The sequence below is a fragment of the Salvelinus alpinus genome, chromosome 12 (assembly GCF_045679555.1).
Source record: "Salvelinus alpinus chromosome 12, SLU_Salpinus.1, whole genome shotgun sequence".
NCBI classification, from domain to species: Eukaryota; Metazoa; Chordata; class Actinopteri; order Salmoniformes; family Salmonidae; genus Salvelinus; species Salvelinus alpinus.
Genome location: NC_092097.1, coordinates 41,441,803 through 41,468,694, shown reverse-complemented (window position 1 = coordinate 41,468,694; position 26,892 = coordinate 41,441,803). Strand labels below are relative to the sequence as shown.

Here is a 26,892-nt window from a genome sequence, read left to right as displayed (position 1 = left end):
GGCGCCAGTGGCGAATTTGCCAATCTTGGTGTTCTCTGGCAAATGCCAAACGTCCTGCACGGTGTTGGGCTGTAAGCACAACCCCCACCTGTGGACGTCGGGCCCTCATACCACCCTCATGGAGTCTGTTTCTGACCGTTTGAGCAAACACATGCACATTTGTGGCCTGCTGGAGGTCATTTTGCAGGGCTCTGGCAGTGCTCCTCCTGCTCAAAGGCGGAGGTAGCGGTCCTGCTGCTGGGTTGTTGCCCTCCTACGGCCTCCTCCACGCCCTCCTCCACCTGCAGAATCACTCCTTTATTGGGGGTGTCTTGCTAATTGCCTATAATTTCCGCCTTTTGTCTATTCCATTTACACAACAGCATGTGAAATTTATTGTCAATCAGTGTTGCTTCCTAAGTGGACAGTTTGATTTCACAGAAGTGTGATTGACCTGGAGTTACATTGTGTTGTTTAAGTGTTCCCTTTATTTTTTTGAGCAGTGTATATCACATATTGGACTCAGAGTACCAGGGAATCTCCCACCACCGCCTCAGCTCGGCCGCCACAAGAAACTCCAGACTGTCTGCATCTTAAAAGGCACCCAGTTCCCTGCATATGCACAACTTTTTTACCAGAGCTCGAGTTAAAATTGTCCAGAGCCCTGGTATTTTCTTTATCCATCTACTGCACTGGCCTTTTTTACATTAATTCTCCCGTTTTTTGTTTGTTGATATTTGTTGCTAATGTGTTTGTGTACTTTGGGTAGGGAATAATAGGGTTGGGCTATATTACGATAGCGTCGTCTGTCTACGATGATTGACAGCCAAATGAATTTCCCCCTTCGGGGAAAATAAAGTTGATCTGAATCTGAATCAGAGCCATCGTCGATGGTGACCATATCGGGATGTGACAGACGATGGTTTAATCTATTTGAATTTGACTGGCAGTGCGCAGTAAATAACGAGTCTCGCAGCGTACAGCAGGGCAGCACACAATTGACCTTCCAAGTAATTTGCCTATTCCTATTTGCTAAATCCTATTTTAATAAATATCTCATATACAGAACGCAATAGAGGAATGTAGGCCAGACAGAGTGGAGAATTCTACCAAAGCAGCGCAAATGTCCAGTCAGAAAATATAGTTTCTATCTCTCTGTTGGATGCTATAGATTAAACCTATGCATTTTGTTTTTTAAATAACGGACACTCCATAACTATCTTGTGTCTAGCTGTTTATAAAAACGTATATTCTCATATATTCCCTTTTCTCTCCATTCGGTATTCTATGAAAATGACTGGGCTATACAGATGTAGGATCTTAATTTTAGCCTGTTTGCTATTGCAGAAAAATAATCCTGCAGCAATAGGAAATGTGAATTATGATGTAGCCATTTTTTGTAGGAGTTTATACATTTTCGTTAGGGCAAATCATGTCTGACATTTTTTAAGTGGAAATTACAAACTTTAGAAGCCTTTTTAAACCTTTAATACACTACAAGTTTGAAATATTCTGCATTGCGGGAAAATTCTCATCAACAAAAGAGTGATCAAAGCCTAAAAACGTAAGGTAGCAGGGGACTAATAATGAGAGAGAACCAACAATATCAAAATCTAATGACAAGTTTAAGCTTATTAAGAACGAAATGATCCATGCGGGCTGGGAAAATCCCTCCATGCGAGGTTGTAAACCAAATGGCCAATAACCTATCCTCCTACGTGTAACCTTTATTTAACTAGGCAAGTCAGTTAAGAACAAATCCTTATTTACAATGACGGCCTACACCGGCCAAACCTGGATGACTCTGGGCCAATTGTGCGCCGCCCTATGGGACTCCCAATCACAGCCTGGATTCAAACCAGGGTATCTGAGTGATGCCTCTAGCACTGAGATGTAGTGTCTTAGAACGCTGTGCCACTCAGGAGCCCCTATTAACTCTTCTATTCCATTTTTTGCACTGACTCTATGCACACTCACAGGACTACACACACACTCACTCACACACACACACACACACACACACACACACACACACACACACACACACACACACACACACACACACACACACACACACACACACACACACACACACACACACACACACACACACACACACACACACTCACACTCACACACACACTTCTTTGGCTCACACACACTTAACACACACACATTCATACTGACTACACACACACACACACACACACACACACACACACACACACACACACACACACACACACACACACACACACACACACTGCAGGGCCCAATGCAGGCCCATATGTGGGCTGGCCGGCTGATGTTGGGAGAACCATGATGGCAAGGGGATGGCACAGGGTCAGGGTGGATGGCCTAGCTGTCAGAGAGGGCCAACCAGGCGAGTCCCCTGGATCCAATCTTCCTATCACGAGGCTCTAATGCCATGCAGATTAGATTCAGAGACAGACTCAGTGTAACTGGGTTACAGCTCCAGTCGCAACATATACAGTAGCACAGAGAGACATACAGACAGAGAGACACGCTGCAAATAGCATCGAAACAGACAAACTGTGAGGTGAGTTCTACGGATGTCTCCCTAACACAGGGAGAGGGGTTGGGGGAGAGGTCTCACTGTACCGTTAAAATCAGTAGCTTACTTTGAGCTCAGCAAGCTGACATCTTTTAAACTCAGAGAGGAGGAACATAGACTAAAGCTCTGTGGGAGAAACCAACGGTGAAACAACGACTCAGGGAGGTGCAGCTGTGAGTATAAAGCATTCTGCCTGAGACTATCACTATCTAATCACACATAAATGGCATACTATTCCCTATATAGTGCACTACTTTTGGGCTCTGGCTGAAAGTAGTGCACTGCTATACAGGGAATAGGGTGCCATTTCAGACTCGACCATAGACTAGCTTCTGTGGATGGATGAGATGTGTGTTTAGAACAGAGTCATATTCACTAGGAACCAAATGGAAGGAATTGTGGAGGGACCTACCTGAATTTGCCCAATAAGAAACGCTTGTTTTCACTTGCCGTTGCAAAATGTTTTGTGTGTAGTAATGAACACGACCCAGTAATGAACAGGACCCAGTGCAGTGTGCTGCAGAATCATGTTGCCCTGGTTTGGAGAGTGGGCCTCCCAGCTTGCCAGCATCGTTAGTAAAGCTTGGTTTACTGCAGCAGCAAGCAGCTCATTATAAATAGAAATCCATTTCCTCCTCAGGCAGTAAGACAAGGCTGGAGGACTGGAGTTCCACAACCACCAGGAGGCAGAAGGGGGTCCATAATAGGGCTAAATTTACACACACACATACACACACACACACACAGACACACACCCGCACACACACACACACACACACACACACACACACACACACACACACACACACACACACACACACACACACACACAAAGGGCATTTCCAAAAGCACGATTCGTCATGGTCCACCATGGTTGACCAACTTGACCTCCTGCTCTAATACACTGTAAAAAAATCTAGTTGTTTCAATTTCATATTATTAGGTAACTGGTTCTACAGACTTTTTTTTGTTTACTCGGTCAAAGTGTTACCTGAACTTGCCCTTTTTAGTTAGTTCCAACATGAGAAAACATAAGCAAAAATTGTTAAACTTTAACTTAAAGTGTTAACTTAATGTTATTTCGCAAATTGTCTCATATGTTTGTTCAACTCTATATTTTGGGCATCTTACCTAAAAAAATATTGTGGAATTAGTTACTTTTAACATAGAATGTTTTCAATGTAAATATTTTGATGTAAATGATTACATTGTGAATGTTCATTTATACAGCAGTTATTATTCAACATCTCCTCACTTGGGAGTTGAACTTACAACCTCTTGGTTGACAGCATTCCAATTTTCCTGCTACGCCACCATGTGTGTCAATAACTGATTTCACCTGTATTGCTACACTTTTCACTTCAATGTAAATCTCAGCTTTGTTAAAAGTACACTCAAGAAAAACTATTTTATTGATCATAGTGATTCAGGAGTACCATTAAAACAGAGTAATATGACCCACCAACATTAGACAACTATACAAAAAAAACTACAATTGCTTAAATAAGTAAATCAAATCAATGATGTGAGAATAGTCAGATGAAATGATAATTGACACAGACATGGTGGTGTATGTAGCAGGAAGGTCAGAATGCTATGAACCAAGAGGTTGTGAGTTCAAGTCCCAGATTAGAAAGTGTTTTAGTAATATTTACTGTATAAATGTACATGCACAATGTATGTCAATGTGTATCAAATATATACGTTGAACACGTTGCTTGTTCCTGATAACTTCCTTGTCAAAAAGTTTGGAATGAGTGCTCTGAAATGATCACCCTGAAATGCTCTAACAGACACCTTATTGAAGAACAGTCACACACGCACACCTGTCTGAGAGAGAGTGTTGTCTCTTCTCTGCACACGCCTGTCTCCACCTGTGTGGGAAACAGCCAGGGAGACATGGGGTCTGTCTGCCCCATCCTTCCTGTTTTAAGGTCATTTGTGACTGCTCTCTGTAAGACTCAGTGCTCCCGGCAGGAAGCTCCTACTGCTGAAGATAGCTGAGCAGAAAGCACCCTGGAACAATGACCTTTTCACTGTGTATATGATTCATACGTTTCAACCTTCATAGGGCAACATGCACATGGCGCATTCTGGCTGCTATCATGTTAGTGTGTGTGTCTGTATCACTGTTGTTGGACAATACTATTCACTTTAATTCACCTCACCCACCGGGGACAAAATGACACTGACTTGTGGAGACTAAATTGACCGCAGAGAAACTAGCCGAGAATGAAATGACGGTACATAAGGTGAACGAATATAGTCTCAAATGACTGCAGATATACCAATAGTCTGAAATGACCGCAGATATACCAATAGTCTGAAATGACCGCAGATATACCAATAGTCTGAAATGACCGCAGATAAACCAATAGTCTGAAATGACCGCAGATATACCAATAGTCTGAAATGACCGCAGATATACCAGTAGTCTGAAATGACCGCAGATATACCAGTAGTCTGAAATGACCGCAGATATACCAATAGTCTGAAATGACCGCAGATATACCAATAGTTTGAAATGACTGCAGATCTACCAATAGTCTGAAATGACCGCAGATATACCAATAGTCTGAAATGACCGCAGATAAACCAATAGTCTGAAATGACCGCAGATATACCAATAGTCTGAAATGACCGCAGATATACCAATAGTCTGAAATGACCGCAGATATACCAATAGTCTGAAATGACCGCAGATATACCAATAGTCTGAAATGACCGCAGATAAACCAATAGTCTGAAATTACCGCAGATATACCAATAGTCTGAAATGACCACAGATATACCAATAGTCTGAAATGACCGCAGATAAACCAATAGTCTGAAATGACTGCAGATAAACCAATAGTCTGAAATGACTGCAGATAAACCCATAGTCTGAAATGACCGCAGATATACCAATAGTCTGAAATGACCGCAGATAAACCAATAGTCTGAAATGACTGCAGATATACCAATAGTCTGAAATGACCGCAGATATACCAATAGTCTGAAATGACTGCAGATCTACCAATAGTCTGAAATGGCCGCAGATATACCAATAGTCTGAAATGACCGCAGATATACCAATAGTCTGAAATGACCGCAGATATACCAATAGTCTGAAATGACCGCAGATAAACCAATATTCTGACATGACCGCAGATATACCAATAGTCTGAAATGACCGCAGATATACCAATCATCTGAAATGACCGCAGATATACCAATAGTCTGAAATGACCGCAGATATACCAATAGTTTGATATGACTGCAGATATACCAATAGTCTGAAATGACTGCAGATATACCAATAGTCTGAAATGACCGCAGATATAACAATAGTCTGAAATGACCGCAGATTAACCAATAGTCTGAAATGACCGCAGATATACCAGTAGTCTGAAATGACTGCAGATAAACCAATAGTCTGAAGTTACCGAAGATATACTAAATCAGGGCTGTTCAATGTCGGTCCTGGAGGGCCCAAACACTTCTGATTTCATCCTCTCCTTCTAATAAGGGACTGATTCAGACCTGGGACATCAGGTGAGTGCAACAAACTACCAGGTAGAAACAAAAACCAGAAGTGTTTCAGCCTTTCAGTACCGGAATTGAACAGCCCGTGCTAGATGATCCAATGGAGACTGAAATGACCATAGGTGAAGTACAGATTAGGGGGACCACAGCACAGATGGTCCAGTACAGTAACATCGATCAGGCAGACTGCTAGAGCAGAAACACATCCTGTGATCCCACATTTTTGCCTTGTTGTTTATATGGGCATTCTGTTGATTACATGTACTGTTTACTGTCTGTTAGCCTTTTGTGGTATTTTGGTTTTCACATGTCGTGTCAGAGGAGTATGTGACCGAGGTTGTGTGTGTATGTGTGTGTGTGTTTGTCCATGTGTCTGTGACAGTGGAGGTTGGCTGTGGCTGTAACTGTAGCTGGCGTGGCAGCAGTGTCTCTGGACTCCAGTGGAGATGATGGCAGAAGTGTGTGTTTAGTCACTTAACTAACTGCTCATTTGTGGCTCACGCTACGACACCCCCTTCTCGTTATCCCTAATGTGCGTGCACATGCGTGTGTGTGTTTATGTGTGGGTGGTAAAGCAGGGCATTGATAGACAATGCATGCCCATCCAGACTGTCTTGTCTAGAAGGACACACTGGGCCTATTTATCCCTATAGAATGTTAATGGGAATTCATGTATCTATATCATATATCATGTAAGTTAGGCTCCTGCAATGATTAGTTGAAGGAGTCAAATGATGAATTACTGAACACATGAATGAATGAATCAGGTAATCTAACTAGTATGACTAATCATGTTTTCTAGTTATGGTGAAAATCACTAACATCAAGCTCTCATGGAAATACCATCAACATGCTCAGGGGCCCAGATATATCAAGCATCTCAGAGTAAGTTTGCTAATTTATGATCAGATTTGCCTTTTAAGATCACAGTGAAAAAGGTTACACAGGCAGGGAAGACCTGATCCTCGATCAGCACTCATATTCTGAGACATTTGATACGTACGGCCCCAGATCTCTAGACGAGTATAAGACTGAGAGTGAGAATATGCTGAATGTGTTATTAGACAATCCAGAGAAGCAGCTACTATCTGATCTATGTCCTTATCAAAGACAGCATGTCAAAGTGCACCAGGCCATGGGAGCAGGAGGAGGTTTTTCCTCAGGTGATCTGGGGCTCATGCAATAATATGCGATGCAGCTCTGAGGCAAAAAGTGAACCTGTACTTATGCACACAGGACACACACGTGCACGCGCACACACACACATGCATGCACATCCCTTGTTCGAAACATCCCATTTCCCTTTGAGAGCAGTGTGTCCAGCCCATCCTCCATTTCTCTGTCCTTCAACCAGTAGGCCTCTCCACAGATGACTCACTGTATGTGCCAACGTGTATGTGTCGGTTATATGCTTAACTACATCTGTGTGTGCGAGTGCAAATGTGTTTTAGTGGTGTGCCTTTGTGTGTGTGTATGTGTGTATGTGTGTGTGTGCGTGCGTGCGTGCGTGCGTGTGTGTGTGCGTGCACGTGCGTGTGTGTGTGTGAGAAAGAGAGAGAGCAAGAGAGAAATAATGTCAGCACAATGCACTGCACAGTATGTCTACATGATACTGTGTGTCCTTGAATCATGTGAGCAGCATGTTTGCCTAGTATCTATTCGCGCACTGCAGTATTTGGCGTTGTTCATTTTGCCAGCTATTTTAGATTTAGATTGTCTTAAAATACCTTTTAGTCTTAATCACTTTTTAGGCATTTCATCCTTTGTTCGTTTTTTTCCCATCAGAAAAAAGTAACCTGTGGTGCGAGAGCGGCAACACAGATTAATGAATAACAGCACACACGGGAAAACGGAGGTTCTGATGTGATCAAAGCCGAAAAAAGCTTACATGAAAGGAAGAGAGAGTTAACATTATTGTTTCTAGTTTAGGTTAGTTATGCGTGATGCATCCTGGCTTCGCATCAGTTCAAAAGATTGACAAGATTTTATTTTTTTATTTAACCTTTATTTAACCAGGTAGGCCAGTTGAGAACAAGTTCTCATTTACAACTGCGACCTGGCCAAGCAGTGCGACACAAACAACAACACAGAGTTACACATGGAATAAAGAAACATACACAATAGAAAAAGTCAATATACAAATATGCAAATGGCGTGAGGAGGTAAGGCAATAAATAGGCCATAGTAGTGAAGTATTTACAATTTAGCAAATTAACACTGGAGTGATTGATGTGCAGATGATGATGTGCAAGTAGAAATACTGGTGTGCAAAAGAGCAAAAAAGTAAATAAAAACAATATGGGGATGAAGTAGGTAGATTGGATGGGCTATTTACAGATGGGCTGTGTACAGCTGCAGCGATCGGTAAGCTGCTCAGATAGCTGATGCTTAAAGTTAGTGAGGGAGATATGTCTCCAACTTCAGCGATTTTTGCAATTCGTTCCAGTCATTGGCAGTAGAGAACTGGAAGGAAAGGCGGCCATAGGAGGTGTTGGCTTTGGGGATGACCAGTGAGATATACCTGCTGGAGCGCGTGCTACGGGGGGGTGTTGTTATGGTGACCAGTGAGCTGAGATAAGGCGGAGCTTTACCTAGCAAAGACTTACAGATGACCTGGAGCCAGTGGGTCTGGCGACGAATATGTAGCGAGGGCCAGCCAACGAGAGCATACAGGTCGCAGTGGTGGATGGTATATGGGGCTTTGGTGACAAAACGGATGGCACTGTGATGGACTGCATCCAGTTTGCTGAGTAGAGTGTTGGAGGCTATTTTGTAAATGACATCGCGGAAGTTGAGGATCGGTAGGATAGTCCATTTTACGAGGGTATGTTTGGCAGTATGAGTGAAGGAGGTTTTGTTGCGAAATAGGAAGCCGATTCTAGATTTGATTTTGGATTGGAGATGTTTAATATGAGTCTGGAAGGAGAGTTTACAGTCTAGCCAAACACCGTGGTATTTATAGTTGTCCACATATTCTAAGTCAGAACCGTCCAGAGTAGTGATGCTAGTCGGGCGGGCGAGGGCAGCCATCGGTTGAAAAGCTTGCATTTAGTTTTACTAGCGTTTAAGAGCAGGTGGAGGCCACGGAATGAGTGTTGTATGGCATTGAAGCTCGTTTGGAGGTTTGTTAACACAGTATCCAGAGAAGGGTCAGATGTATACAGAATGGTGTCGTCTGCTTAGAGGTGGATCAGGGAATCACCCGCAGCAAGAGCGACATTGTTGATATATACAGAGAAAAGAGTTGACCCGACAATTGAACCCTGTGGTACCCCCATAGAGACTGCCAGAGGTCCAGACAACAGGCCCTCTGATTTGACACACTGAACTCTATCTGAGAAGTAGTTGGTGAACCAGGCGAGGCAGTCATTTGAGAAACCAAGGCTGTTGAATCTGCCGATAAGAATACGGTGATTGACAGAGTCGAAAGCCATGGCCAGGTCGATGAAGACGGCTGCACAGTACTGTCTTTTATCGATGGCAGTTATGATATCGTTTAGTACCTTGAGCGTGGCTAAGGTGCACCCGTGACCAGCTCGGAAACCGGATTGCACAGCGGAGAAGGTACGGTGGGATTCAAAATGGTCAGTGATCTGTTTGTTAACTTGGCTTTCAAAGACTTTTGAAAGGTAGGGCAGGATGGATATAGGTCTGTAACAGTTTGGGTCTAGAGTGTCACCCCCTTTGAAGAGGGGGATGACTGCGGCATCTTTCCAATCTTTAGGGATCTCGGACGATATGAAAGAGAGGTTGAACAGACTGGTAATAGGGGTTGCAACAATTGCGGCGGATCATTTTAGAAAGAGAGGGTCCAGATTGTCTAGCCCAGCTGATCAAATCAAATCAAATTTTATTTGTCACATACACATGGTTAGCAGATGTTAATGCGAGTGTAGCGAAATGCTTGTGCTTCTAGTTCCGACAATGCAGTAATAACCAACGAGTAATCTAACCTAACAATTCCACAACTACTACCTTATACACACAAGTGTAAAGGGATAAAGAATATGTACATAAAGATATATGAATGAGTGATGGTACAGAACGGCATAGGCAAGATGCAGTAGATGGTATAGAGTACAGTATATACATATGAGATGAGTAATGTAGGGTATATAAACATAAAGTGGCATAGTTCAAAGTGGCTAGTGATACATGTATTACATAAAGATGGCAAGATGCAGTAGATGATATAGAGTACAGTATATACATATGAGATGAGTAATGTAGGGTATGTAAACATTATATTAAGTGGCATTGTTTAAAGTGGCTAGTGATACATTTTTACATAAATTTCCATCAATTCCCATTATTAAAGTGGCTGGAGTTGAGTCAGTATGTTGGCAGCGGCCACTAAATGTTAGTGGTGGCTGTTTAACAGTCTGATGGCCTTGAGATAGAAGCTGTTTTTCAGTCTCTCGGTCCCTGCTTTGATGCACTTGTACTGACCTCGCCTTCTGGATGATAGCGGGGTGAACAGGCAGTCGCTCGGGTGGTTGTTGTCCTTGATGATCTTTATGGCCTTCCTGTGACATCGGGTGGTGTAGGTGTCCTGGAGGGCAGGTAATTTGCCCCCGGTGATGCGTTGTGCAGACCTCACTACCCTCTGGAGAGCCTTACGGTTGTGGGCGAAGCAGTTGCCGTACCAGGCGGTGATACAGCCCGACAGGATGCTCTCGATTGTGCATCTGTAGAAGTTTGTGAGTGCTTTTGGTGACAAGCCTAATTTCTTCAGCCTCCTGAGGCTGAAGAGGCGCTGCTGCGCCTTCTTCACAACGCTGTCTGTGTGGGTGGACCAATTCAGTTTGTCCGTGATGTGTACACCGAGGAACTTAAAACTTACTACCCTCTCCACTACTGTCCCGTTGATGTGGATAGGGGGGTGCTCCCTCTGCTGTTTCCTGAAGTCCACAATCATCTCCTTTGTTTTGTTGACGTTGAGTGTGAGGTTATTTTCCTGACACCACACTCCGAGGGCCCTCACCTCCTCCCTGTAGGCCGTCTCGTCGTTGTTGGTAATCAAGCCTACCATTGTAGTGTCGTCCGCAAACTTGATTATTGAGTTGGAGGCGTGCATGGCCACGCAGTCGTGGGTGAACAGGGAGTACAGGAGAGGGCTCAGAACGCACCCTTGTGGGGCCCCAGTGTTGAGGATCAGCGGGGTGGAGATGTTGTTACTTACCCTCACCACCTGGGGGCGGCCCATCAGGAAGTCCAGTACCCAGTTGCACAGGGCGGGGTCGAGACCCAGGGACTCGAGCTTGATGACGAGTTTGGAGGGTACTATGGTGTTAAATGCTGACCTGGAGTCGATGAACAGCATTCTCACGTAGGTATTCCTCTTGTCCAGATGGGTTAGGTCAGTGTGCAGTGTGGTTGCGATTGCGTTGTCTGTGGACCTATTGGGTCGGTAAGCAAATTGGAGTGGGTCTAGGGTGTCAGGTAGGGTGAGGTGATATGGTCCTTGACTCGTCTCTCAAAGCACTTCATGATGACGGAAGTGAGTGCTACGGGGCGGTAGTCGTTTAGCTCAGTTACCTTAGCTTTCTTGGGAACAGGAACAATGGTGGCCCTCTTGAAGCATGTGGGAACAGCAGACTGGGATAAGGATTGATTGAATATGTCCGTAAACACACCAACCAGCCAGTCTGGGCCTGCAGCCTTGCGAGGGTTAACACGTTTAAATGTTTTACTCACCTCGGCTGCAGTGAAGGAGAGCCCGCAAGTTTTGGTAGCGGGCCGTGTCAGTGGCACTGTATTGTCCTCAAAGCGAGCAAAAAAGTTATTTAGTCTGTCTGGGAGCAAGACATCCTGGTCCGCGACGGGGCTGGTTTTCTTTTTGTAATCCGTGATTGACTGTAGACCCTGCCACATACCTCTTGTGTCTGAGCTGTTGAATTGCGACTCTACTTTGTCTCTATACTGGCACTTAGCTTGTTTGATTGCCCTGCGGAGGGAATAGCTACACTGTTTGTATTCGGTCATGTTTCCGGTCACCTTGCCCTGGTTAAAAGCAGTGGTTTGCGCTTTCAGTTTCACGCGAATGCTGCCATCAATCCACGGTTTCTGGTTTGGGAATGTTTTAATCGTTGCTGTGGGTATTATGTCGCCGATGCACTTTCTAATGAACTCGCTCACCGATTTGTACGGGTCTAGGTTTTGCAGTTCTTTCAGAGCATCTGCTATCTGGATTTGGGTGAAGGAGAACTGGGGAGGTTTGGGCAAGTAGCTGCGAGGGGTGCGGCTCCAGCTGTTGGCCTGGGGTTTGGTCAGCCAGGAGGAAAGCATGGCCAGCCGTAGAGAAATGCTTATTGAAATTCTCGATTATCGTGGATTTATCGGTGGTGACAGTGTTTCCTAGCCTCAGTGCAGTGGGCAGCTGGGAGGAGGTGCTCTTTTTCTCCATGGACTTTACAGTGTCCCAAAACCTTTTGGAGTTAGAGCTACAGGATGCACATTTCTGTTTGAAAAAGCTAGCCTTTTGCTTTCCTAACTGACTGCCTGTATTGGTTCCTAACTTCCCTGAAAAGTTGCATATCGCGGGGACTATTCGATGCTCGCGCAGTCCGCCACAGGATGTTTTTGTGCTGGTCGAGGGCAGTCAGGTCTGGAGTGAACCAAGGGCTATATCTGTTCTTAGTTCTACATTTTTTGAAAGGGGCATGCTTATTTAAGATGGTGAGGAAATTTATTTTAAAGAACAACCAGGCATCCTCGACTGACGGGATGAGGTCAATATCCTTCCAGGATACCCGGGCCAGGTCGATTAGAAAGGCCTGCTCGCAGAAGTGTTTTAGAGGGTGTTTGACAGTGATGAGGGGTGGTCGTTTGACCGCGGACCCATAGTGGATGCAGGCAATGAGGTAGTGATCACTGAGATCCTGATTGAAAACAGCAGAGGTGACTGAAGTAACTGAAGTAACCAGCTGGGAGCTTCGTGGGAGAGCTGGGCAAATCAGCTCAATCAGTCCGCGCAACTGAAAGATTTAAATTCTGTCAATGAGAGGATTGTATGAAATATTCTGCTTACGTTTTTCAGGGCATCTCGTCTCGTCTCGTTATCGTCATAGTTTTAGTCAGGAAAAATCTTGAAAAGTATTTTCATCATAGTTATTGTTGATGAAATTAACACTGGTATTTGGTTAATGGATTCACCCTCTAGAAAAACAGCTTTTTTCAGTCATTATTCTGCAGTCAGTAGCTATATTTACATTAAAGGGATACTTTGGGATTTTGGCTGTTACCATAGACTTCCAGTCATTGCGCTAAACCTAGTTAGCAATTGTGCTAATGCTAGTTAGCAACCTCCTTCAAACTGCATGCAGAGACATAAAAATGGTATCCACAAGTTCATCTGACTCTGGGGAAGTAGATAAAGAGCTTCATTGCTAAAATCACAAAGGATCGCTTTAACTTGTCCAGCGATTTTTTTTGTCGAAATTTGGCAATTGCCTGCTACAGTGGGTTTCCATTGAATGATCTTGTGTAGATAAAAACAGCTGGACGTAATGACGTCACACCTAAAAAACAAAGAACAAATGAAGTGATTGAAGTGTTTCCATTACCCATTTAGGCAAATTGCGCGTTAATATTTTGGCGACAGCCTGTGTGCCCTCCCACCTATCTGTTTCATGTCTCAGGTAGCCTGTGAAAGCCACCATTGATAGAATGCAATAATTAACTAATATTTGCCATATTCTAAAAGTTTTCATGTGCCAACGTATCACCACAGTCCGTGCCATTTCGAAAACTTGCACTCCTGTAGATCTGTAATAATTGGATGGTGAAACTTGCATCCAGCCAACCAGAAGAGCAAGGCGAAGCAATTCAGGCATTCTTGAAAGTCAGGACAATCCTGGACAAAATAAAAATATAGATAGTTTAAAAGGGTACTTTGGTAAGCAGTAGGCATTTATAAATACATGTGGATTTGAGCTTTATAGTTACGTGATGACATCACATGCCCCACGTACTTTCAAAATTATTCGGCAATCATAATTTATTTGAAAAACACAATTTCCATCATCATTTGGCACAATAAAGTTTGACAAAAGAAGAATCCACCCCTGTACAATGGATGAAAATGTTTTAAATCTTTAGAACATTTCTCCTATATCTCCTGTTTTCATTACAAATGTCGCAATAATTTTTTTTGAATAAATGTGGGCCAATGGAAACATGCCTATTGAATGCGTCCCAAATGGTACCCTTTTCCCTATATTTCTGTGACCAGGGCACATAGGGAATAGGGTGCCATTTAGGACGCAGACAATCATTCGGTCAGTAATGCATGGGCCCATTCATCGTTAGGGGGGCTGCACGTCTCAACCACACAATTAAACAGGTCATTCATGCGCCTTGATGATCATTCTAGCAATGTTTCCCAAACTCGGTCTTGGGGAACCCAAAGGGTGCACATTTTGGTTTTTGCCCTAATACTACACAGCTGATTCAATTAATCAACTCATCATTAAGCTTTTATCATTTGAATCAGCTGTGTAGTACTGGGGGCAAAAAACAAAACGTGCACCCCTTGGAATCCCCAGGACTGAGTTTGGGAAACACTGTGCTAATGAAATCTGGAACTCATCAAAATCACCTACTACTCTGGCCTAAATCTCCTCAGCAACTCTCTCGCCTGGCTGACTGGCTGATGCCTCATTGCCACATAATAGTGACCTCAGAGACAGTGAGATGCAATCTACTAATTTGTAAGTCGCTCTGGATAAGAGCGTCTGCTAAATGACTTAAATGTAAATGTAAATACTAATAGTAAAACCTCAATATACCCTCAATTCATTCAATCATTGCATTAAACCTCAATATACTCTTGGTTCCTTCTATTGTTGTATGAACCTAGTGAGAGTTTCCTTCAGATTGATCACATTACAGGAACAAGACAATAATTTGTCTATATTGGTAGATACTTTCTTTCTATAAGCTAATGTATAACTGATTGGGTTAATATATAGCTAATGTGGCTTACAAGTGGCTAATAACTAACAATGTGGATAATAGCTAACATGTGGTTAATGTGGCTAATAACTAACAATGTGGTTAATAGCTAACATGTGGCTAATGTGGCTAATAACTAACAATGTGGCTAATAACTAACAATGTTTCTAATGTGGCTTACAAGTGTCGATTGTGGCTAATAACTAACAATGTGGCTAATAGCTAACATGTGGCTAATGTTGCTAATAACTAACAATGTGGTTAATGTTGCTAATAATATCTAACAATGTGGCTAATAACTAACAATGTGGCTAATAGCTAACATGTGGCTAATGTGGCAAATAACTAACACTGTGGTTAATGTTGCTAATAATATCTAACAATGTGGCTAATAACTAACAATGTGGCTAATAGCTAACATGTGGCTAATGTTGCTAATAATATCTAACAATATGGCTAATAACTAACATGTGGCTAATAGCTAACATGTGGCTAATAGCTAACATGTGGCTAATAACTAACAATGTGGCTAATAGCTAACATGTGGCTAATGTTGCTAATAATATCTAACAATGTGGATAATAGCTAACATATGGTTAATGTGGCTAATAACTAACAATGTGGTTAATAGCTAACATGTGGCTAATGTGGCTAATAACTAACAATGTTTCTAATGTGGCTTACAAGTGTCGATTGTGGCTAATAACTAACAATGTGGCTAATAGCTAACATGTGGCTAATGTTGCTAATAACTAACAATGTGGTTAATGTTGCTAATAATATCTAACAATGTGGCTAATAACTAACAATGTGGCTAATAGCTAACATGTGGCTAATGTGGCTTATAACTAACAATGTGGTTAATGTTGCTAATAATATCTAACAATGTGGCTAATAACTAACAATGTGTCTAATAGCTAACATGTGGCTAATGTTGCTAATAATATCTAACAATGTGGCTTACAAGTGTCGATTGTGGCTAATAACTAACAATGTGGCTAATGGCTAACATGTGGCTAATGTTGCTAATAATATCTAACAATGTGGCTAATAGCTAACATGTGGCTAATAACTAACATGTGGCTAATAGCTAACATGTGGCTAATAACTAACAATGTGGCTAATATCTAACGTGTGGCTAATGTTGCTAATAATATCTAACAATGTGGCTAATAACTAACAATGTGGATAATAGCTAACAATGTGGCTAATGTGACTAATAACTAACAATATGGCTATTGGCTAACAATATGTCACATTAAAGGGGAGCTTTGATTATACATGATAGAACTAATGGTAGCTACATTCTCAGTGTAATGCTTCTGCTGATTGAAGATAGACTTTATGGCAATGTTAAAGATGACCTCTGCTTGTTATAGCGTTGCTGTTTCCCTTCGGAGAATGACACCCACAGCCTCTCCATAACTTCGCCCGCCCCCTCACTGCTGCACACACACACGTATGCACCCGTGCGCACACACACTCAATGCATGCATGCACCAGTGTCTGCGCACACGCGCACACACACACTGCCCTCTGTGATTAGGGGTGGTACTGCACACTGAGCTCCTACATACAATATATAGAACTGCTTGTGTGTGTAGAAAAGGATATGATGCTGTTGCTGGCTAACAGTGCATTAATAAACATTGCTTTCAGAGGAAGTATAGAAACACCTCTTTCTGAGGGGGGGGGGGTGGTCTATGGTTTGATCAGCGATCGAAGGACATATTCACACAAATAATCTACACACATGCACGCACGTACACACACACACACACACACACACACACACACACACACACACACACACACACACACACACACACTGAACTCACTCACTCACACAAACATTTACATATACACTACACATATACACTTGTTCAAATGCAGTTGCTGTTTCTCCGGTGGAGGTTGATGTTAGAGCTCAAGCTGAGCATAAAATTACTCCACAATTAATGTTGGCCTAGCTATTTTGTTAGCAAGGAAGTTTGTCAAATGTGTTGGTGTTGTGTCCAATATGGCACAATTATACATCACACACATATAACTATACTACCTCTGAGGAAGTACAGTTCCCGCTCAGCCCAGTCAAAACTGTTCGCTGCTCTGGCACCCCAATGGTGGAACAAACTCCCTCACGACGCCAGGTCAGCGGAGTCAATCACCACCTTCCGGAGACACCTGAAACCCCACCTCTTTAAGGAATACCTAGGATAGGATAAAGTAATCCTTCTAACCCCCCCCCCCCCCTTAAAAGAGTTAGATGCACTATTGTAAAGTGGTTGTTCCACTGGATATCATAAGGTGAATGCACCAATTTGTAAGTCGCTCTGGATAAGAGCGTCTGCTAAATGACTTAAATTTAAATGTAAAATATAAACACACACAGAATGATGCTGTGAGGAAGCACTGTGTGTGCGCTGGCTTCCTTTAAACCCCTAGCTGGCCTAGACTCCTATGACTGAGCCATACAGACAGGAGGAGAGTGGGGGGGGGGAACAGGGGAGGGAGAGAGAGTCATGATGATGGCATTGTTACAAAACCAGAACAGCAATACATCTTGTAGACCTGTGAAATCACATTAATTGGTTACAATGTCGACACAATGTAGATGGGGTAGGTTTGTTATTTTGTGCTATTTGTTTACCGTAAATATGTTGACTGATATCAAGCACCTCCACAAATCCAATGGATATGCATATTCAATTTTCTATCCTAGCTGTGGTCCAGGGCGTTACATGCAGCTTGCTGATGCTGAGACTTCCTACAGTGTCAGTAAGCCACACGTAAAGCCCTGGACCAGAGCTAGTCCTAAACCTTCTCTACTATACACTTGACATGCGTCTTTAAGGTTTCTGTGTATTTTGAATGCAGTAGTAGTGTACATGTACGGTATAGTTGGTTGTTTGGGTTTTTGTTGTCTGCAGAGATAGTCGTCCTGGTCATACAGTGATATTAAACACACACGATGTGTGTGACTCATCATGTGACTCTGGCCCTCCGCCACAACACAGATGTGCTGTTCCATGCACGCTCCTTGTGTACTTAATCACTGACTGTGATACACGCTCTTCGTGTACTTACTCACCGCTCTCAGGTAATCATGTGATCAACTGCACTGGAGCCATGGTTTATTATTACGCAATAATATTGCACAATAATCCATAGAAAATAAATGTACAATATTTAAGCCAGTGGCATTTATCAATAATAGGCATTTAATATGATTGCTTGCCAGGTCCCTTTGTAAAATATATTTCCAGAGATGTAATGGCAGTGAGATCACCTGTGTATTAAATAAAGGATAAAACTGAAATATGTAATGTAATAGAGGCTTAACTTTGCAATGTCTATATCCCTCCCTCATCCCCCTGCCTGCATTCTCTATCAGTGCGCTCCAATTTTTTTATATTTTTTATTTCACCTTTATTTAACCAGGTAAGCTAGTTGAGAACAAGTTCTCATTTACAACTGCGACCTGGCCAAGATAAAGCAAAGCAGTGTGACATAAACAACAACACAGAGTTACACATGGAATAAACAAGCGTACAGTCAATAACAAAATAGAAAAAAACAAAGTCTATATACAGTGTGTGCAAATGGCATGAGGTGGTAAGGCAATAAATAGGCCATAGTAGCAAAGTAATTACAATTTAGCAGATTAACACTGGAGTGATAGATGAGCAGATGATGATGATCAGATGATGGTGTGTAAGTAGTGATACTGGTGTGCACTGGTGTTCTAATTTTAAAAATGAATCTCTCCAGAAATAAGTCTAACTTTAAACATCAGCTATCTGAGCAGCTAACCCGATCGCTGCAGCTGTACATAGTCCATCTGTAAATAGCCTGTAAATGGAATAGCTAAGTCAACAACGGGTAAGACAAGAACAGCTAATCAGCTAAGACAACAACAACAGGTAAAATTGCGATGAATGGGCAGAGAGGTTCGGTTAACTACACACAGGGCCTGAGTTCGGGGCTAGGGCCGACAGAACAACAAAAGTAAACAAAGTGAAGTACCGTGATAAATGAACAGTCCAGCAGGCATCAGCTATGTAGCCAAGTGATCATAGGGTCCAGTGTACAGCAATAGATGGAACAGGGAAGCCGCGGGGTAGTCGTTGCTACGCTAGCATGCAGGAGTTTATAGTTAACAGTCCGGCGTTTAAAGTTAACAGTCCGGGGTAAGTAGAAGCGTCTGCTCCGTCGTCCGGCAAAGGCCGGTTGAAGGCACAGCTGATGGAATTACGTCTGTGGACCAGTCGTGGTGGTACGGCGGGGCGCCGTGTCGACGGGCCAGATGGCGAAGGAGGTATTGTAGTTGTGGTAATTTCGTTTGCTAGCCGGGAGATGCGCCTGGCTCAGGGCTAGCTTACTTTTGCCTATAGGCCTGTTCCTACGGCACCAAACGGAAGAGAAAACTGAGTGAAACAGGGAAGGACTACCTGAACTTGTCCAATAAGAAATGCTCGTTTTCTTTTTCTGTTGCAATACGTTTTGCCCTAATGAATACGACCCATGACTTTTGCATGATGAGATGAGTCATTTTAGCAGCCTAGTGGATAGATCTACTAACAGTGTCTGCATTGTTCATAGCCTGGTAACTTCAACCATTTTCTATCTTCTTTATGGGTCATATGGCCAGTGATGTTATGTAGTCAAATCAAAATCAAATGAAATGTATTTATATAGCCCTTCTTACATCAGCTGATATCTCAAAGTGCTGTACAGAAACCCAGCATAAAACCCCAAACAGCAAGCAATGCAGGTGTAGAAGCACGGTGGCTAGGAAAAACTCCCTAGAAAGGCCAAAACCTAGGAAGAAACCTAGAGAGGAACCAGGCTATGAGGGGTGGCCAGTCCTCTTCTGGCTGTGCCGGGTGGAGATTATAACAGAACATGGCCAAGATGTTCAAATGTTCATAAATTACCAGCATGGTCAAATAATAATAATCACAGTAGTTGTCGAGGGTGCAGCAAGTCAGCACCTCAGGAGTAAATTTCAGTTGGCTTTTCATAGCCGATCATTAAGAGTATCTCTTCCGCTCCGGCAGTCTCTAGAGAGTTGAAAACAGCAGGTCTGGGACAGGTAGCTATCTAGTCCTGCCTGTGTATGGTTCAGTGGGTTAGCATCCTCCTTGATCATATGGTGAGCTCTGTCTCTGAGTCTCGTGGACTGTGTTATTGCCTTCAGACATGAGCATTCACCCTGTGGTAGGCTAGAGACAGGGCAACACCGGCTGGATGAGGGGTGTGTGGGTGTCTGTGCGTGTGTGTGTGCCTGCCTGCGTGTCACCGGCGTGCACGTGTGTGGAAGTGTTTAACTGTATTGACAGGACCGTTTATCTATCTGTGTGTGTGTGTGTGTGTATGGGGGGGGGGGGTGTCTTGGTAAGTGTGGGATGTGTTAATAATGTTCTGTTAGTATCTGTGTGTGTATGTATGCTGGACTGCATACTGTACGTCTCTTTACAGCACAAATAAGCTCTGTGATGAGTCAGAGATATTTATGGCCTGCCCCACAGGCCTCGCTTTCCTCGCTTTCCCTCTCTCTCACACACTTTCTCTCTTTCACACACACTCTTTGTCTCTCTTACTTTCTCTCTCTCTCTTCATCCATCTTCTATCTCTATCCCTGTGTCTCTCTCTCTTCTACTCTATCTCCCTCTCTCTTTCTCTCTCTCAGACTAGGATGGCAGAGTGCAGATCTCACTATCCCTGTGTCTCTCTCTCTTCTACACTATCTCCCTCTCTCTTTCTCTCTCAGACTAGGATGGCAGAGTGCAGATCTCACTATCCCTGTATCTCTCTCTCTTCTACTCTATCTCCTTCTCTCTTTCTCTCTCTCAGACTAGGATGGCAGAGTGCAGATCTCACTATCCCTGTGTCTCTCTCTCTTCTACTCTATCTCCCTCTCTCTTTCTCTCTCTCAGACTACGATGGCAGAGTGCAGATCTAACTTGCTGATGGATGAATAAATGCCTGTGTAATCGAGTGGGAATGGTTTATTATTCACTATTAAACTCACATGCTTTCATGAACAACAATGTGGACATTTGTGTACATTTACCATAGCTCTGGATGCTTAAGCCATGTGGTGATGACATCTGATTTTTGTTGTAACGATGTGCAAATAGTTAAAGTACAAAAGGGAAAATAAATAGACATAAATATGGGTTGTATTTACAATGGTGTTTGTTCTTCACTGGTTGCCCTTTTCTAGTGGCAACAGGTCACAAATCATTGTGCGGGGATGGCACACTGGTATTTCACCCAATAGATATGGGAGTTTATCAAAATTGGATTTGTTTTCAAATTATTTGTGTGTCTGTGTAATCTGAGGAAAAATGTGTCTCTAATATGGTCATACCTTTGGTAGGAGGTTAGGAAGTGCAGCTCAGTTTCCATCTTATTTTTGGGGTAGTGTGCACATAGCCTGTCTTCTCCTCTCTGAATAGCAAGGCCATACTCACTGCAAGGACAAGCTTCCTTTATTTTGGGGTCATTCACAGTGGTCAGGTATTCTGCCACTGTGTACTCTCTGTTTAAGGGAAAATAGCATTCTAGTTTTCTCTGTTTTAAAAATTTTTTTTCCAATTGTGTCAAGTAATTATATTTTTGTTTTATAATGATTTGGTTTTGTCTAGTTGTGTTGCTGTCCTGGGGCTCTGTGGGATGTGTTTGTGTTTGTGAAGAAGAGCCCTAGGACCAGCTTGCTTAGAGATGAACCTCTTCTGCAGGTTCATCTCTCTGTAGGTGATGGCTTTGTTATGGAAGGTTTGGGAATCACTTCCTTTTAGGTGGTTGTTGAATTTAACTGGATTTTGATAATTACCGGGTATCGGCCTAATTCTGCATGCATCATTTGGTGTTTTACGTTGTATACGAAGGACATTTTTCCCGAATTCATAAATTTGATGTTTGCCTCATTTTGTGAATACTTGGTTGGCGAGCTCTGTATCTGTCTGCCCCTCTCTCTCTCTCTCTCTCTCTCTCTCTCTCTCTCTCTCTCTCTCTCTCTCTCTCTCTCTCTCTCTCTCCACCTCATTTTGTGGGCAGTGTGCACATAGCCTGTATATAGTGTGCACATAGCTCTTTTTTGGGATTTTGATAATTAGTGGGTATTGGCCTAATTCTGCTCTGCATGCATTATTTGGTGTTCCAAGTTGTACACGGAGGATATTTTTTCAGAATTATGCATGCAGAGTCTCAATTTGGTGTTTGTCTCATTTTGTGAAATCTTGGTTGGTGAGCGGACCCCAGACCTCACAACCATGACGGGCAATGGGTTCTATAACTGATTCAAGTAATTTTAGCCAGATCCTAATTGGTATGTTGAATTTTATGTTCCTTTTGATGGCATAGAATGCCCTTCTTGCCTTGTATCTCAGATCGTTCACAGCATTGTGGAAGTTACCTGTGGCGCTGATGTTTAGGCCAAGGTATGTATAGTTTTTTGTGTGCTCAAAGGGCAATGGTGTCTAGATGGAATTTGTATTTGTGGTCCTGGCGACTGGACCTTTTTTGGAACACCATTATTTTGGTCTTACTGAGATTTACGAATCTGTGCAGAATATCTAGGTGCTGCTGTAGGCCCTCCTTGGTTGGTGACAGAAGCACCAGATCATCAGCAAACAGTAGACATTTGACTTCAGATTCTAGTAGGGTGAGGCCGGGTGCTGCAGACTTTTCTAGTGCCCGCGCCAATTCGTTGATATATATGTTGAAGAGGGTGGGGCTTAAGCTGCATCCCTGTCTCACCCCACGGCCTTGTGGGAAGAAATGTGTGTGTTTTTTGCCTATTTTAACTGCACACTTGTTGTTTGTGTACATGGATTTTATAATGTCTTATGTTTTACCCCCAACACCACTTTCCATCAATTTGTATAGCAGACCCTCATGCCAAATTGAGTCGAAGGCTTTTTTGAAATCAACAAAGCATGAGAAGACTTTGCCTTTGTTTTGGTTTGTTTGGTTGTCAATTAGGGTGTGCAGTGTGAATACATGGTCTATTGTACGGTAATTTGTTAAAAAGCCAATTTGACATTTGCTCAGTACATTGTTTTCATTGAGGAAATGTACGAGTCTGCTGTTAATGATAATGCAGAGGATTTTCCCAAGGTTGCTGTTGACGCATATCCCACGGTAGTTATTGGGGTCAAATTTGTCTCCACTTTTGTGGATTGGGGTGATCAGTCCTTGGTTCCAAATATTGGGGAAGATGTCAGAGCTAAGCTCTCTCTCTGCCCCTCTCTCTGTTGCTTTCTCTCTCTCAGAGCACTCAGTAGAGTGGCAGTAGTGAGCCGAGAGCCTCCCTCAACCTTTTACAGTGGTAACAGAGGGGCCTGTGTCTCTTTCACTGGGCTAAGTGCTGCACTCAATCGGCAGTTAACTGTTGGTAAAACAAGCCCCGCAGCACACAATACTCCTGCATTTACTGTATGTTGTCTAAAAAGCAGGGGGATTAAGGACAGGAGACTGTGTGTGTGTGTGTGTGTGTGTGTGTGTGTGTGTGTGTGTGTGTGTGTGTGTGTGTGTGTGTGTGTGTGTGTGTGTGTGTGTGTGTGTGTGTGTGTGTGTGTGTGTGTGTGTGTGAATGGAGTCGGGAGTCCTGTATCTGAAGAGTGAAATGACTGTGTCTAACATTCACTCCTCCAACACTGCCTCTGGTTAGCAGAACCTAGTATGACCCATGACTTTAGAACAGGTAACAATAGTTATTATATGGGTTTGATAGTAGCAGATCAAACCAAGTTAGCTAGCACATGATTTGATTATGGCTTTGAGAATATTGAAAGACAGACAGACAGACTGTGTGCGATGTGGCTGTGTCAATACTGTATACGCTGCATGCTGAGTGTTAAGGTGAGCTGCTGTACCTCATGTATAATGAATGGTTGCAGGGAGGGAGGGGACCCAGCCCAGCCCTCTCACCTGTCACGTATCTCGTGTGTGTGTGTGTGTGTGTGTGTGTGTGTGTGTGTGTGTGTGTGTGTGTGTGTGTGTGTGTGTGTGTGTGTGTGTGTGTGTGTGTGTGTGTGTGTGTGTGTGTGTGTGTGTGTGTGTGTGTGTGTGTACTGTGTGTTTGTGTGTACTGTATGTGTGTGTGCCCATGCATGCATTTGTAGCCTAACGGTAGCCTAGTGGTTAAGAGGGTTGGGCCAGTAACTGAAAAGTCACTGGTTCGAATCCCTGAGATGACTAGGTGATAAATTGGTTGATGTCCCTTTGAGCAAGGCATTTAACCCTAATTACTCCTGTAAGTTGTTCTGGATAAGAGTGTCTGCTAAATGTAAAAATGCCTGTGTTTTTGTTAACATGCTGTTATGAATGGTCATTACTCTATAATGAAGCTTTAGTATACCAATCCACTGTTTTCTGTTCCTCTCTGTCTGCAGGAAACGGTAGAACATGTCTTCCTCGTCATTTTCACTATAGAGACCTTCCTGAAGATTATCGCCTATGGTTTAGTGGCGCACCAGAACGCATATGTGAGAAACGGATGGAACATGCTGGATTTTGTCATCGTCGTTGTTGGGTAAGTATCTCCAAGATTCCTTACTCTCCAGCCGCTCATTCAATGCCACATGGAATTCATCTGATGAGCAGAACGTGGATAGTTTTTACCATAACACGTTTTTCCTGCTTGTGATGTGTCCAGGCCTTTTTTGTGTTTCAGTTTGGGGTTCGTATTTGAACTGCAGTTCCTCGTTTGAACGCAATGGTTTGCTGTGTACAGTATCTTTCAGCCTGACTTTGTGCTTGTTTGTGACAGTGGTTGAGTTGGACTCCTTTAAGCCTCCATCCTCTCCAGTCAGTATGCGTCCCAAATAGCACCTTATTCTCTATATAGTTCACTACTTTTGACCAGCACCCTTGTCAAAAGTAGTGCACTTATTATATAGGGAATAGGGTGCCATTTGGAACATATCCACAGTCAGTGGCCCAGTCCTAAGAGAGACTCTCATCCAGCTACAATATACAGTATGACCTAGAAAAGACATGGAGGATAAATCACAGCTTTACCACCACTGGAGTGACTCACCATCTCACCCCATATTCCATCTCATCGCTCCCTCCTTCTCTCGCCCACCCTCTCTTCCTCTCTCTCTCCCTCCTCTCTAACTCCATACTCTCTCCTCTCTCATTCCCTATTTATCTTTCTCTCCCTCTCCCTCTTTCTCTCTTCTATACCTCTACATTTTTCTCTTCCTCTCTGTCCCACCCTCCTCTCCCTCTCCTCCTCTATCTCCCTCCCTCCCTCCCTCCAATACAAACACAGTCCAGTAGGTAGCTAGGTCAAATCTATGTCTGTAAGCGGCATGCAGGGTTGATCTGTCATGCAGTCAGATGCAGAGCGATGCATCCTGCTAGGATGACTGACTGACTGACTGACTGACTGACTGACTGACTGACTGACTGGCTGGCTGACTACAGAATACATGCACATGCTACCAAATCATAATAGAAATGCCACTCTGAGATAAATCCTGTCAATAAACAAGTATAGTATCCCCACAACTGAATTGGACACTTTGAAGTACTGCACACAGGTCAAAGGACCGCACAAACTATGTGATGTCAGATCAAATGGTAAGATTGCTTCATTGGGATCTGACATGATTATTAGCATTTAGAATCTTAAATTCTAAAAAAAGGCCAAAAGTACTCTACAAGAATGTAAATATACAGTATATAATAAAAGTGGTATTCTAGTTTGGTATTGTATTGTATTCTGATGGTATTCTATTTTGGTATTCTATTCTATTCTAATGGTATTCTATTTTGGTATTCTATTCTATTTTACTCTAATGGTGTTCTATTTTGGTATTCTATTCTATTCTAATGGTATTCTATTTTGGTATTCTATTCTATTTTACTCTAATGGTGTTCTATTTTGGTATTCTATTCTATTCTGATGGTATTCTATTTTGGTATTCTATTCTTCTATTCTAATGGTATTCTGTTTTGGTATTCTATTCTATTTTACTCTAATGGTGTTCTATTTTGGTATTCTATTCTATTCTAATGGTATTCTATTTTGGTATTCTATTCTATTTTACTCTAATGGTGTTCTATTTTGGTATTCTATTCTATTCTGATGGTATTCTATTTTGGTATTCTATTCTATTCTGATGGTATTCTATTTTGGTATTCTATTCTATTCTGATGGTATTCTATTTTCGTATTCTATTCTATTCTGATGGTATTCTATTTTGGTATTCTATTCTATTCTATTCTGATGGTATTCTATTTTGGTAATCTATTCTATTCTGAATGGTATTCTATTTTGGTATTCTATTCTATTCTGATGGTATTCTATTTTGGTATTCTATTCTATTCTATTCTGATGGTATTCTATTTTGGTATTCTATTCTGATGGTATTCTATTTTGTTATTCTATTCTATTCTGATGGTATTCTATTTTGGTATTCTATTCTATTCTGATGGTATTCTATTTTGGTATTCTATTCTATTCAAATGGTATTCTATTTAAGTGATAATGCCAGAGAAGCTGTGCCAATATATCCTCCAAACACCGTCTTCTCGGGCATTATCACTTTTATACAACTGGTTACCAACATATTCAAATAATGATTGACATATTTGAATTAGAAACGTTATTTTGATTAATCTATTCATATTATTTCATCCTTCCACAAGGTATAATCCCAAAACAAATCTAGGGTTGCTACCCAAGCCGGCTGGTTGTTCGTTCTATTGGTTTGATTGCCAGAGAAGCGACCCAGTCGTTCAGTCTTTTTGTTCTGTATTTATGGACGCGGCCCAGTCTTTCGTTCTAAATGTTCCATTGCCATACTGGCTGGCAATGTTCTAATCCCTTGCTTGCT

At 42.5% G+C, this 26,892-nt stretch overlaps 1 protein-coding gene across 6 annotated transcripts in view; it reads left to right on the top strand.

Annotated features, from left to right (window-relative positions):
- Positions 1–26,892, top strand: part of LOC139536141 (voltage-dependent L-type calcium channel subunit alpha-1D-like) — a 128,356-nt gene that overhangs the window by 12,126 nt on the left and 89,338 nt on the right. For all 6 annotated transcript variants that reach the window (XM_071336364.1, XM_071336366.1, XM_071336368.1 and 3 more), the window contains exon 4: positions 24,439–24,578. In XM_071336364.1, coding sequence (XP_071192465.1) covers positions 24,439–24,578 — 140 coding nt within the window. The remainder of the gene's footprint in view (positions 1–24,438; positions 24,579–26,892) is intronic.